The sequence below is a fragment of the Echinops telfairi genome, unplaced genomic scaffold (genome assembly GCF_000313985.2).
Source record: "Echinops telfairi isolate 266 unplaced genomic scaffold, ASM31398v2 ScPeMD7_18;HRSCAF=68, whole genome shotgun sequence".
NCBI lineage: Eukaryota > Metazoa > Chordata > Mammalia > Afrosoricida > Tenrecidae > Echinops > Echinops telfairi.
In genome coordinates, this window is record NW_022103915.1 from 38,409,786 (window position 1) to 38,422,756 (window position 12,971).

A 12,971-nucleotide genomic window follows, 5' to 3' on the forward strand; every position below is an offset into this window, starting at 1 on the left:
AGGAGTCAGTGTACCTGGCCTCCAGTGAGCTATTTATCTCCATGGCGCCTCCAAGTGAGGTCATCAAGCTGTGACCTGATTGACAGGCTAGAATCCACCCCTTTGCAAGTTGCTACAATGGGGCTCCCTTATACGGTTTCAGGTTTGCCGCTGGGCTGGTGAGAAGGCCCTGCCCTGAGGAGCTAAGGCTCAGTTCCTCAGACGACGAAGACAGTCCATGAAGAAAGGCTCTTGCCGTTTTGTGGCGTGCACAGCCTCCTAGATCTGGGGCAGGGCCCGGGCTTTCTGCTGTCTTGCACCCTCTCCCGGGCTCCTTCCCAGGCTGCTGGCTGCCCGGCTGACTGTCTTTTCCCACAGCTGCTCATTAAGCTGAAGACACGAACATCCACCGAGTACTTCCTGGAGGCCTGTTCTCGAGAGGAAAGGGATGCGTGGGCCTTCGAGATCACGGGGGCCATTCACGCCGGGCAGCCAGGGAAGGTCCAGCAACTCCACATACTGAAAAACTCCTTCAAGCTGCCCCCTCACATCAGCCTGCAGTGAGTGCCCACCCACTCCCACCTTTCTGATACCCAGCTGTGCTGCAGCCTCTTCTATCTGCGGGGAGTGGATGGGAAGAGACAGGCCTCTCTTGGGGGGGTCTCTGATGGAACCACACAAGCCAAATGGTATCATTTGTTTTCTACCAGAACAACACTACCCACTGCCGTGCAAATGTTGGGGTGTCTATGGCCCAGGCCCTACTCAATGACTCGAGACGGCCCCTTTCCATTCCAGCCACGTTGCTCAGAGCTGCACCAGAGCTCCCCGGACCCTCCCCTACCGACTCGCTGCTCTTGTTTTCAGCCTGGCGGCAAGAATGTTGTGTTCTGGTAGCCAGCAGCTTCTCGCTCCGGGCCCCCTTCATTCCTTCTCCCAAGAAGCACTTCCTGTGTGCTGGTTACACGCCATGCGAAGTGCTAGGTGCTCAGGAGCTGCAGGTCAGACTAACCACGGTCTCACCTAGGGCCCTTCCGGCTCTCAGACACAGGAGGAAAGGGGAGAGGACCATTGGTTGGTGGCAGTTGCTGTCCCCTCGAACAGAAGGAAAGCAGGGCGCCTTCGAATTCATTGGACAGGTTTTGACTTCTTGCAGTCGATCATGGAGGAGCACGGCGGGTTCCATGCAGTCTTTAAGCTAATTGTCTTGGGTTTTAAGGAACCCCGAGAGTGCTGTTGGAGAAGTGGGGGACTGCTAACCTCAAGGTCAGCAGTTCAAACCTACCAGCTACCTGCTGCTCCTCGGGAGGAAGAGGAGACGGTGTGCTCCCATCGCGATCTGCAGCATCAGAAAGGCTCGCGAGGCTCACTTCGCGTCGGAATCCAGTCACCGGCAGTGGTTGGGGTCTGGGTCTAGTCTCGACACTGACGTCGTTTCAGCACAGAGATAGTTTAGACGAGCAAGAGGAAGAAAAGAAATGCCCCAGTCTCTGGTCTGCGATGCCCCTCTCCCTTCACTCCACGTGCTTCCTCCCCATGTGGTGACTCCCGGACGCCCCCTCTGGCCTGCCGGGGTGACGAGGGTCTCCCTTTCTTGCTGTGCAGCCGCATCGTGGACAAGATGCACGACAGCAGCTGTGGGATCAGGCCGAGCCCCAACATGGAGCAGGGGAGCACGTACAAAAAGACCTTCCTCGGTGAGCCTGCCCCTCTCTGGGCACCAGGGGATAGGGCGGGGGCCTGGGCCGGGGTGCCCTGGGGCTCAGCAGGGGTGTGGTCCTCAGCCTGTTCTTGGTTAGAACCCCAGGGCCTGCTCACGAGGTCCAGGCCACTGAGGTCACGGCCATGCACCCCGAGGAGACCAGGCCAGTGTGTAGCCTGTTGCCTGACAGGTGCTGCCCCTGCCCTGACGCAGGCTCCTCCCTGGTGGACTGGCTCATCTCCAACAGCTTCGCGGCCAGCCGCCTGGAGGCGGTGACCCTGGCGTCCATGCTCATGGAGGAGAACTTCCTCAGGCCGGTCGGCGCCCGTAGCATGGGAGCCATCCGCTCGGGGGACCTGGTGGAGCAGTTCCTGGATGACTCCACGGCCCTGTACACTTTTGTAAGTCAAGCGGGCGGCGCGGAGGGGGCGGTGTGCCCTACAGTGCCGGGCCAGGGGCGTCTCAGTGTTCTGGCGGCTTTAGCAAATAGAAATCCATTTTCTCAGAGCCGTTTAGGAGGTGAGGCGTCTGAGATCAGGGCGCTGGCTCTAGGGGAGGCTTTCTGTGTCCGCTCTGAAGGAAGGTTCTGGTCTCTTTTCAGCTTCTGTTTCCTGGTTCTCGGAGATGCCCAGGTGGTTGGTGGTGGTGGTGTTAGGTGCCCTCAAGTGGGTTCCGACCCATCACGACCCTCTGTACAACAGAACAAAGCACTGGCTGGTCCTGCGCCCCCCTTTGTGGCAGCCGCTGGGTCCGTCCATCTCACTGAGGGACCTCTCTTGCCGCCCTCTGCTTGACCAAGCAGGATGTCCTCCTCCAGGGACCAGTGTCCAAAGGGCTTGAGATGGAATCTTGCCATCTCTGTCTCTGTGGAGCATTCCGGCTGTACTTGTTCCAAGACAGATAGCTAGTTCTCCTGACAGTCGGGGGACTTTCAGGATTCTCCACCAGCACCATAATTCAAACGCACCGCTGCCTCTTTGGTTTTCCTTATTCAATGGCCGACTTTCGCATGCACATGAGGCGATTGAAAATACTGTGGTTTGGGTCACGTACACCTTAGTCTTCAAAGGAACATCCTGGCTTTTCCCCCAGGACCCTTGGCGTCTGTCTCCTCCCATCTCTGCTATCTGAATGAGGCCTGGCTGACTCTTTGCATATTTCAACGGTGGTTGGCTTACATTGACATGCCCTCTTAACCTAACAAAGAAAACCCCTTTCTCAATGGGCTCACAGCCAGAGGAAGAGGGTTTAGATTCAGAACACGTTCTGGGAGGACACAGTTCAATCCACAGCATGTGCCTGGGTGTTGGGACACAGCGTCAGCCCGAGGTAGAGCGGAGTTTCTGTATTGAATGACTTCATTTCCCCAGAATGAGAGTGGAGTTTCTGTATTGAACGATTTCATTTCCCCAGAATGCGGGCCTGGGCCTTGCCTTAGCAGACGCCTTACTCTCTCTCCTTCCCACTAGGCTGAGAGCTACAAGAAGAAGATAAGCCCCAAGGAAGAAATCAGCCTGAGCACCGTGGAGCTGAGTGGCATGGTGGTCAAACAAGGCTATCTGGCCAAGCAGGTATGCTGCCTGGTGAGCAGGGAGGAAGACAGCTCTCCAACTCGGGGGGAGGTAGAAGGACCCCAAAGGAAGGGGAGGGCCACAGCTCCCTAGAGCTCACAAATGGCCAGCCAGCAGGGTGTCCTGAGTCAGGGGCCAGCACCAGCCGCAGATCTGAGAGCAGGCATGTGCACACACTCATGTCTCAATCACACCTGCCAGCCCAGCTGTCCAGGAAAAGACATGCCCGCTAGCAGTGGTCACAACATCCTCAACAAGTTCTACATCAGCTTCAGTTCCAAGTATCTGTCTGGAAAGGGTATCGCCAATTCCATCCATGGAAGCTCAACTTCCAAAGTAGAAGCTTGATGTTTAAAAACTGGCATGGCCATGCCCCTCCACCTTGTGCTCACCAGGCACACCTGGCCACAGTCACACCTGCAGCATTTGCCCAGGTGCGCAAGGTGGTACAAGTGGCTTACATTTGGCTGGTAACCCAAAGGCTGCCAGCTGGCATTCTCCCCTCCCCCAAAGCAGCCCCAAAGAAGAAAGGCCCGGCACACTGCTTCCTCACAGTGTGCACCATGGCAGGCATCCAGTGAGTCTGGGGCCAGCAGCAACGGTCACTGCATCCTGCCACGAGGATGTGCTATGCAGTGTGTGTCTGTCCGACAGACGGGGCCCCAGCTTAGTGCCCGCCCATGGTGACTCGGAGCACGTGCTCAGCTGTCAGCTGCTTCCTGATGGCAGGGCCCCATCTGCCCTCTGATTAGTCACCATAACGCAGCAGTCTGTCTGTCCCTGGGGTCCTGTGTCTGCTGGCCTGACAGGAATCCTAACAAGGGAGGCAGGGGGGCACCTGGAGCAGAGGGAGGAGGCCGTGGGGGCTCCAGAGAGAAAAGCTAACAATGGAGGTTTGTGCCACAGGTGGTGAAGGAAAGACAGGCACACACACACACGTGCACACACACGTTGGTCTCCTCAGACACCTTTAGGTTTTAGCATGCACTGTTGCTCATGCGTCTGGCAGTGCGCATTGCACATGCCTGGCAGTGTGGTCTCGCTGTGTCTGCCTGTACCCCTGGGCGTGCACACCTAGTGCAGCAGCAGGCCAACTCATCAACTCAGCAAACCTACAGGACGGAGTGGGGCTGCGCCTTTGGGTTTCTGTTTCTGAAACTAAATCTTTGGGGTGTAAACCACCTCATCCACTAGAGCAGTGGTTCTCCACCTTCCTCATGCCGCGACCCTTTCAGACAGTTCCTCATGTGGTTGTGACCCCCCCAATCATCCAATTATTTTCCTTGCTATTTCATCACTGTCATTTCGCTACTGTTATGAGTCGGGCGACCCCTGAGAAAGGGTCGTTTGACCCCCAGAGGGGTCGCGACCCCCAGGTTGAGAGCAGCTGCACTAGTGGGTTCAAGCTGCGGACCTTATGGTCAGCAGCTCAATGCATACCCGCTCTGTTCCTGGATTTGAGAGTCCCTAACCCTTACGAGGTCATTTCCAGCAAGCTCGCAATCCGGGGGGCACCTTTGCTTCCCGTTCTCCTTCATGCCCCGAAAGCACACCCCCTCCTTCAGCACGGATGCGCCTCACTCCTTGGTTTCTAAGAAATCCGACAGTGCTTCTGCTGAAGTGTCCCTGAGCAGGGGATGATGGCTGGACAGCCTTCTCATGAGACTGCCACCCTAGGGGCTTCTGCAGCCTGCTCTGAGGGTGACTGGGCGGGTGGGACAGTGGCACGTGGTGGGCTCCGCACCACGAGGTCAGAAGTGTGAGACCACTGGCCTCTCGGGATGGGAGTGGGGGGAGATGAGGCGATCGATCTGCTGGTCTGTGAACGCAGACGGAGCTCTGCTCCTCTGTCTGAGGCCTGCTGTGCGTCCCACTGGGCTGGATGGCAGTGACTGCTGCTTCTGGGTTTTAGGGTGAAGGAGACTGGTGGAACCAGGGAGGAGGAGGGGCTGCTAACCCACGGGAGGCAGACGTGGCCCTCTGCTCCTGTAGGGCTTCAACCCCAGCCCCACTGCCATCGAGTCCGTTCTGACACCCGGTGACCCTGCCGGGGTTTCCGGACCCGCGGGTCTTGACGGGAGCAGCCGGCCTTCTGTTTCTCCCGTGGAGTGGTTGGGGGGTTTGAACCTCCGACATTGATGTTAGCGATCCCACACGTACCGGACAGAGTCACCCTCTGGGATCGTTCTGCTCCGTCGTATAAGGGGGCTAGGAGTCGGAATGAGCTCTCGGTCCCCAGGGCTGTCTGTAGGAGGCAGTGGGGCTGGGCAGGAGCAGGCTGGCATGGAGGCCCGAGGGAGGGCCCGAGGGAGCTGTCACCCACCAGCCCACAACCTTTCTCGGCCTCAGGGACACAAGAGGAAAAACTGGAAGGTGCGGCGCTTTGTCCTGAGGAAGGACCCGGCTTTCCTGCATTACTACGACCCCTCCAAGGTGAGAGGCCCCCCCAGGCTCCCTCGCTGCCCCCACAGCAACTGGCTGTGGCCCCCCTCCTTCTTCTCAGCGTCCACTTGGCCACTCTGTCCACCGCCCTGGCTGCCCACAACAAGCTCACCCCTCTGAGTCCCCGGGCCAGTGGCTTCTCTTGGTCCCCTCCTCCTCCTCCAGTGGGTGGGGATCATCATCATTATTTCTAGAGAACAAGCATCTTTCAGATTCCCCAAGGAGCAGGGTGGCTAGAGCGAGGCCCCAAGCGAGTACTGCCACCCTCTCCCCTCTTCTGGCTGAGAGCCCCTCAGCGCCGCCCCCTGAACCCCGTCTCCTCGCCTAGCTCCTGAGAAGTTTCTTTGCCACATAGTTATGGCAGTCAAGCCAGAACTTATATTCTTGGTTTAAAAAAAAAAAGACCCAAGAATTGCTTTTCCGAGTGAGTTTCAGATAGCAAGTCTTCCTGCCTGCTGAGTCGGTCTGATTCCAGGCAAAGGGGAGAAAAATGCCTTTCCAGTCAGGCTGCTCAGGCTTGTCTTGCTCGAGACGAGGTTTTCATCCGTCCTTTGAAACAGTGGAAACTGTGTAGGAACACAGTGGGTGGCCATTTGAGCCCCTGCCAGACCACCCAGAGGGCTCAGGGGCCTGGAGGGCCCTCGCACGTGGGCTGCCTGGGGGTTCAGCCACCTGAGCATCACACAGCACTGGCCGACCTCTGCCCAGGGTGGGTTGTGGTGGCCACCTCAAGCCCTTTTAGAAGGGCTCCGCTTTGCATTCTTACCCCGGCCAGCCTTGCCAGCTTTCCTCCCGCTGCCTCAGCCGGGGCTCCCTCTGGAGACACCAGGGGCTCCCATTGCTCTCTGGCTGGTTTGCCCTCCCTTTCCCTCCTTCTTTTCCCCCTCCCCCCACCTTCCTCTCTCTCTCTCTCTGGCCTTGCTTGCAGGATATGCTCACCTGTGCTTCCTGGACAGGCCACCCCTGGCCCGAATGTCCATGTCACACGTCTCCTGGTTTCAGCTGAGCCCTCCAGGCTGTGGGGGTGTCTCCCCCGGAGGCTCCTTCTTGGCATGAGGTTCTGCCCTGAGCCCTGGTTGAGCCCTGGTTACATTGCTCGACTCCCAACTGTAAGGGTTTCGGTTCAAGCCCACCAGCCTCTCCACGGGAGAAAGATGTGGCAGTCTACACCCACGCAGACGACAGTCTGGGGAGTGCTATGGGGCAGTTCTACACTGTCCTATAGGGTCCCTGTGAGTTGGGACCAACTTGGTGACACAAAAGGACGGTGCTGGGCCAACCGTGCCACAGCAGGTGAGGGAGGGGCTCTGCAGTCTTCAGCACAGTTCAGTGGGCGTCTCCTGGGCGTGTTGGCTGGGGTCAGGGGCTCTCTGGCTGCATTTCAGGAATGCCAAGCAGACCATTTTTCAGTCAACAAGACTTGGTAACGGCTGCTGTGGTGAGCACTGAAGCTGGTGATGGGGAAATAAGGAACTTCCTTCCTTCCTGGGGCATGTGCACTGAGCATGTCAAGTTCAAGTCCAGCCTCATGTTCAATTACAAAGAGGAATAAACATAACCAAGTTCTTCAGTTGGCCTGATGAAATGTGGTTGGTTATTGGAGAGAGCGGCCACAAAAGCCCTAACGAGATGTCCCCTCCCCTGCAGGAAGACAACCGGCCGGTTGGTGGGTTATCTCTTCGTGGCTCCCTTGTGTCTGCTCTGGAGGACAATGGCGTCCCCACTGGTAAGGTGCCACTTCCGGCTCGGGCTTGCTTCCTTCTCGCTCACTAATGCTCCAGTACGGAAGGGCTGAGCTTTGGGAGCTGAAGAGAACTTGCTTGATCAGACAGCGTGGCATGTTCTGAAACCAGTTTCAGAATGAGAGAACGGGCATGTCTTTAGTGCACCCCACACTCTCCTGTACAGTTGCTGGCTGCTAAGGAAGCAAGAACAATAGTGAAGGTAGTTACATAATATTCTACTAAGGAGCCCTGGTGGTATGGTGGGTTACAAACTGAGCTGCTAACCTGCAAGGTCAGTGGTTTGAACCCTTCACCTCAGTGGGAGAAAGATGAGGTGGAAAATAATTTTTTGTCTCAGATTCCCGGAGGGGCAGTTTGACTCTGTCCTGTAGTGCCACCATGAGTCAGAATTGACTGGATGACAGGAGGTTTTATTGGTAGGCAGTGATGCAGTGGATTAGGCATTTCACTGCTAACCCAAAGGACAGCAGTTTAAACCCACCGGCCGCACTATGGGAGAAAAATGAGGCTGTTTTGTAGTTACACCTGCAGAAAGCCAGGCACGTTCGGTTCTGCCCTGTAGGGTTGATCGGAGAATTGACTTGAAGGCAGTGGGTTTGGGTTTTCATACCTATTGGCTCATCTAATATTTTCCTTTAAAAACAATTAATAGTTTGACATATAACTCACCTATCATACCATTCCATGGTTTAAAATTATTTCAAAGGGTTGTGCAATCATCATTACAATCAATTTTATAAGTTTCTTCTTTTAAAATTTTTATCTTTTTCCATCTAATGTAGGCTAATCGTACTATCCCATTTTATAGATGTGGACCTTGACATTCAGGGAAGTCAAACAATGCAAAGCCAAACTCGATGGTTTCCTGTCAGCTGCCAGGTTGACACAAATTGTGGCCCATTTTGTACAGATGACCAGGGTTTTCATGTGTTGAAGACACTCACCTTTCCTGCTTTTAAACATTAAACACGCCAAACCCACATGCACGACTGGTTGTAGAGCTATGGCTAGTACAGAGGTGGCAAGGGGGCTTCTGAGGAATGTCCAGACATCGCTGGGGGACCTTAGGACTCAAGTCGGGGGCTGTGAGGAAAAAGGAAAGCTTGCATCTGGTAGGATTCCCTTACCTTGTCCATTCATATTCAAGGATCGCTTCACTACGTGCTTGTGAGAGTGAATGCTTTTCTGATTTCTTTTTTCCTACCTAGGCGTTAAAGGGAACGTCCAGGGAAATCTCTTCAAAGTGATTACCAAGGATGACACTCACTACTACATTCAGGCCAGCAGCAAGGCTGAGCGCTCAGAGTGGATCGAAGCCATCAAGCATCTCACGTGAACTTGGCAAGGGACTGGGGGTGGGGGACAGGAGTCCTTGCTGCTTCCAGAGGCCCCCTGCAGGGTTTTCCTGGAGGATGGGAGTGCTGACTTCCTACAAGGAGCTAGCTTACCGCTGGGTTCATGTGTCAGGCCTTTGGAGGGAGACTGGTGCTTCCCTCCTTTTCAGGCAGCAGGGGCCCCGCTTTCTTGCGCAGCTTCCCGTTGTCAGGCTGGACCCGCCACTGGGCATCGACATCTTGACTGCTGCCAGCCAGCACGGACAGCCCTGTCCTCCAGCACCGAAGCAGGCTCCCCTTGTGACGCCACCCCCGGACACTGAGTGGAGTGCTAGTCTCACGGCAGCTCTCTGGAGTGACACCGAACACGCCTCCATCTTGCTTTGGAATGAATAAAAGTAGCGACAAGAGGCATGTATTTGATGGCACCATCAGGAGCAGAGTTGTAGAGTGCATGAAATTGTTAACACACAGTGAAAAGCTTTAAAGGGGGGGTAGATTCCTGATTAGGATCAACTGCTCAACTTTCTACCTGCCCTCTTCTCCAGAGCTGGGGGGTCGGCAGGGTACTCGTGTGGGGTTTGTTTTCCCCTGCATGCTACTAGGGAGGCGCTGGTGGCTATCTGGCAAGGGTCAGACAGTGTAAACAGTTGTTTCGTGAACTGTACAAAAAGCTTGATAGTGTTTACCTCCCAGAGTTCCCAACTGTCACAGCGTCTGAAGTATAAAACAACCCTTCCACAGAGAAAACACCTGCTTGATTTTGGTAACACTTCGTAACGTTGCGATCTTCATAAACTTGCTCTCATCTCAGGGAGACAAGAGTAAAATGAGGTGCCAGGTTCAAAATCATAAATTGATCATACCCCGATTCTCCAAATGCTTAATGTGGTAGGTAGACCAGTCACAAGAGTGCAGGACGCAGTGATAGGTTTGCTAAACTTTTAAAAAGGGAGAAACCTTCACCAAGCCACGTTTTCCTTTTCCAGCCCATTTTAGTGCTGGATTTACTAGGGTGGGTTGCACTTAATCTTCTAAGTATTTAAACAGCTGGTCCAACAGAACTGAACTTGCCTTTCCTCTGCCCTTACTGTGAGAATGTCAACGTGTTTTCTATAAAACTCATTACAGACATGAGCCTTTAAAACCCTTAGCTCTTAAAAAACCAGAAAGATCATGACAACTGTGTTCAAGCAGATGCCTGTTAGGTACAGAGACTGGGGCTCCAGGTGGCACCTACTGGATAATGTAGTAAGGAAGAAAAAAAGAGCTGGGTGAGATACTCAAAATCAGGAAATCAAAGCAGCAGCACCCCGCACCCTAAGCCTTCAGCACACACGGAGACAAGCAATTTTGAAGTCCATCACAGGAACTTCTGTGAAAGCTTCCCTTACATCACAGGTGGTTGCCAATGATTTCAAATACAGGCAATACCCTTGCTTTTAAACCACCGAAGTAGCCTGAACCTTTTCCTGCACAAAAAGATTAAACGAGACCGGCGGCACTTGTTGCAATGCGTGGAGGGTACACGTGGCTCATAACCGGGCCTGCCTGCACGGAGAAGGCGCCCTGGATGCATTTCTCCCAACTCACTTCAACATTTCCCCTCCAAAGCACAGCATTCACTGCTGTTGGAAGTGTTTTCTTTAATACACTCTCCCTTCAAAAGGATATGTTAAACAGATCATTTCTAATAGGTCTTTTTTAATTTCCAAATTAACCCTAATTTAAGATGCTCAGAAGGCACGGCAAACATCAAAAGCTGCTCATCTCATCTGCCCGTTTCCACATCTAAAGAAAACACAGGTAACCCGAAAACTCTTATCTAGTAACAGGAAGGAAGAAGCCTACAGTTAAATATCCCAGAAATTTATTTAATGTTTGCTTGAATACATTTTGTAGAAAGATGGGACTGTTTGCTTTGGGTGCCCTCAGTCTGGCTCAGGAGGCACTGAGCGACAGAGGGTGCCAATCTGGAGATGTCAGAAAAGGAAACCACAGGCCTGATGATGTCAGGACTGTTCTTGGCTGAAAGATCGTTGCCTCTCATGAGATTAGGCCACTCCCTTGTAAAAAGCACTCGATGTGTTGGAGCTGCTGTGAGAAACCAGCGGACACTTAGGAGGGCACTTCACGCTCTGGTCTGTTGGAGCATTTAAATACTTGGAAATAAAAAATAGTCGGCTTTGAAGTTTTCAATACTGGAAAACTTTCAAGTCTAGGGTTTGCACAGTCCAGCCAGGAAGGGCTGCGTTGTGGTCCTGAAGTAAGTTGCACTCGGTTTCCCAGTTAATCTTCAGCTTTGGCTTCCATTTCTTCAGCATCGTCATCCCCGTCCACTTCCGCATTTTCCCGCTCAAGCCTCTCGAGCTGCCTGGCAAGCTCGGTCTCATCTGTATCGGTGACCACTTTGGGCTGGGGGCGCAAAGGCAAAATTTCAAAGTTTAGTAGTAACATGGGCCACAAATTCAGCTCCACCTTCTAGTATTTTCAACTCAAGAACACGCTTTCCTTCTTTCTCTGCCATTATTTGTCATTTCTGAGTGACGACATTTCACTAATAACTAGAAAATTCCAAAAGCATAACAGGAAAAAGTGTATTAAAATGGATGACTATTTCCTGCCATCTTCACACACTGCAACTAAAGATGCATGAAGACCACCTCGGTAGCTACATTATCTTTAGGGCATGCCCACAAATAGTAGATTCCCCGAGGACAACGAAGATGCCAACAGGCATGGCCAGGCTCAAAATCAGTCCACTACTGTGGCTTTCCACAGGGGGCGTCACTACGCACATGCCACACACCCCTAACTGGGTTTACGACATGGGAATATGAGGAAAGACAGTCTTCTTCTGACTGACTCTCAGAATTAAGCATTCCATATTCAAACTGACGATGACTAGTTTTTATTATCTCTATTTTTTAAGGGAGAAAATCCTAGTAACACCAGTGACTACAATAGTTAAATAACCATCGCACAGTATAAAAGGGGGCTTTAAAAAGTTGGGGAGTATGTGTGTGTGTTTGGCTATTATTTTAAAATTGCATCTTCTATGAACTTTTTGAAGTCCTCTCATTTGAGACAGTTCAGTGCTAAGTGCTTGTATTTATGCATAAAAGTCCTTTAAACTAATGACAAAATATTAGCAGTTGTAATCCTAATTGTATAGAACAGTTTAAAAAGCAGTATAGTTAGGCATTTGCGGATATAAATCATTTAGATGCTGTAAATTTTTTAAAAAGTTAAGAACAAGGCAGAGAGGGAAGAGTGCTGATCGCACCTCCATCTGGACATTGAAGACGCCCCTCTTCTCTTCGATCTTTTCTTTGATCACAGCCATGGCCTGGTTGAGGACAGAGAGGCCTTCTGTTCTCTCCAAGGTGGTTGTAGTCATCACGTATCGAGGAGGAGCTATTAGATTAATCTAAGGGGCAGAGACAAAAATTCAACCATGGATGCACTTATTCAACAGACAGTGAGTAAAGGTGTCCAAGAATGGTTTGGTTAATCTCCTGTATCATCCCAAACTATAGCTCCAAATTCTGTAGGTCAGCGATTTGGGGTTATTTGTAATGCAGTAAAAGCTTCAGCTGTCCCCTGGCATCTGTGGTGGGGTGGTTCCAGAAAACCCCGTGGCCACCAAATCCATGATGCGCAATCCTGGATATCAAATGACGCAGCATTTGCAAAGAGCCGACACACTTCATCCTGTATGCTTTCATCATCTCTAGATGTGTGTAACCCTTAATGCAACGAAGGGCACATTGTACTCCCTCTTTGCCTTTGACCACACAACTGCCCTCCTTCTGCTTGCCTGGCTGAATCGTGAATGTGGAGCCCACAGATCCGGAGACCTGACTCTAGGGTGCTCTAGTTCAGTTGCAAAGCCAGTCCACTACAACCCCAAGTGCAAAGAGTTGTGACTAATGTATGCCCTACGGCGATTAAACTAGTCGTTATCAGTTTACTGGGGAACGTGTCTCTTGTTTTAAACCAAACAAGAAATTTTTATGTTAGGAGACATGATCATTTGAAAGAAAAGTCAAATCAAAACAAAGATCTCATTTGTCCTGGGGTGGAGCAGGGCAGGGGACCCAAAGGAGGAAACCGGCCACTCACCTTGATGGGCATGGTTTCTGTGGAGCAGTTCAAGCCTGCTCTCAGAGCTTCTTTAACAGCATCAATGCCTTCG

At 52.5% G+C, this 12,971-nt stretch overlaps 2 protein-coding genes across 2 annotated transcripts in view; one reads left to right on the forward strand and one right to left on the reverse strand.

The window, feature by feature from the left end:
* PLEK2 (pleckstrin 2) overlaps positions 1-9,196 on the forward strand; it is a 19,207-nt gene extending 10,011 nt beyond the window's left edge. The window contains exons 3-9 of the mRNA XM_004698662.3: positions 358-539; positions 1,585-1,676; positions 1,895-2,082; positions 3,151-3,252; positions 5,602-5,685; positions 7,342-7,420; positions 8,648-9,196. Of these exons, the coding sequence (XP_004698719.3) occupies positions 358-539; positions 1,585-1,676; positions 1,895-2,082; positions 3,151-3,252; positions 5,602-5,685; positions 7,342-7,420; positions 8,648-8,775 (855 nt within the window). The 3' untranslated portion in view covers positions 8,776-9,196. The remainder of the gene's footprint in view (positions 1-357; positions 540-1,584; positions 1,677-1,894; positions 2,083-3,150; positions 3,253-5,601; positions 5,686-7,341; positions 7,421-8,647) is intronic.
* Positions 9,197-10,626: 1,430 nt separating this feature from the next.
* EIF2S1 (eukaryotic translation initiation factor 2 subunit alpha) overlaps positions 10,627-12,971 on the reverse strand; it is a 21,366-nt gene continuing 19,021 nt past the window's right edge. The window contains exons 6-8 of the mRNA XM_004699007.2: positions 12,899-12,966; positions 12,060-12,203; positions 10,627-11,188 (exon numbers count right to left, since the gene is read on the reverse strand). Coding sequence (XP_004699064.1) covers positions 11,063-11,188; positions 12,060-12,203; positions 12,899-12,966 — 338 coding nt within the window. The 3' untranslated portion in view covers positions 10,627-11,062. The remainder of the gene's footprint in view (positions 11,189-12,059; positions 12,204-12,898; positions 12,967-12,971) is intronic.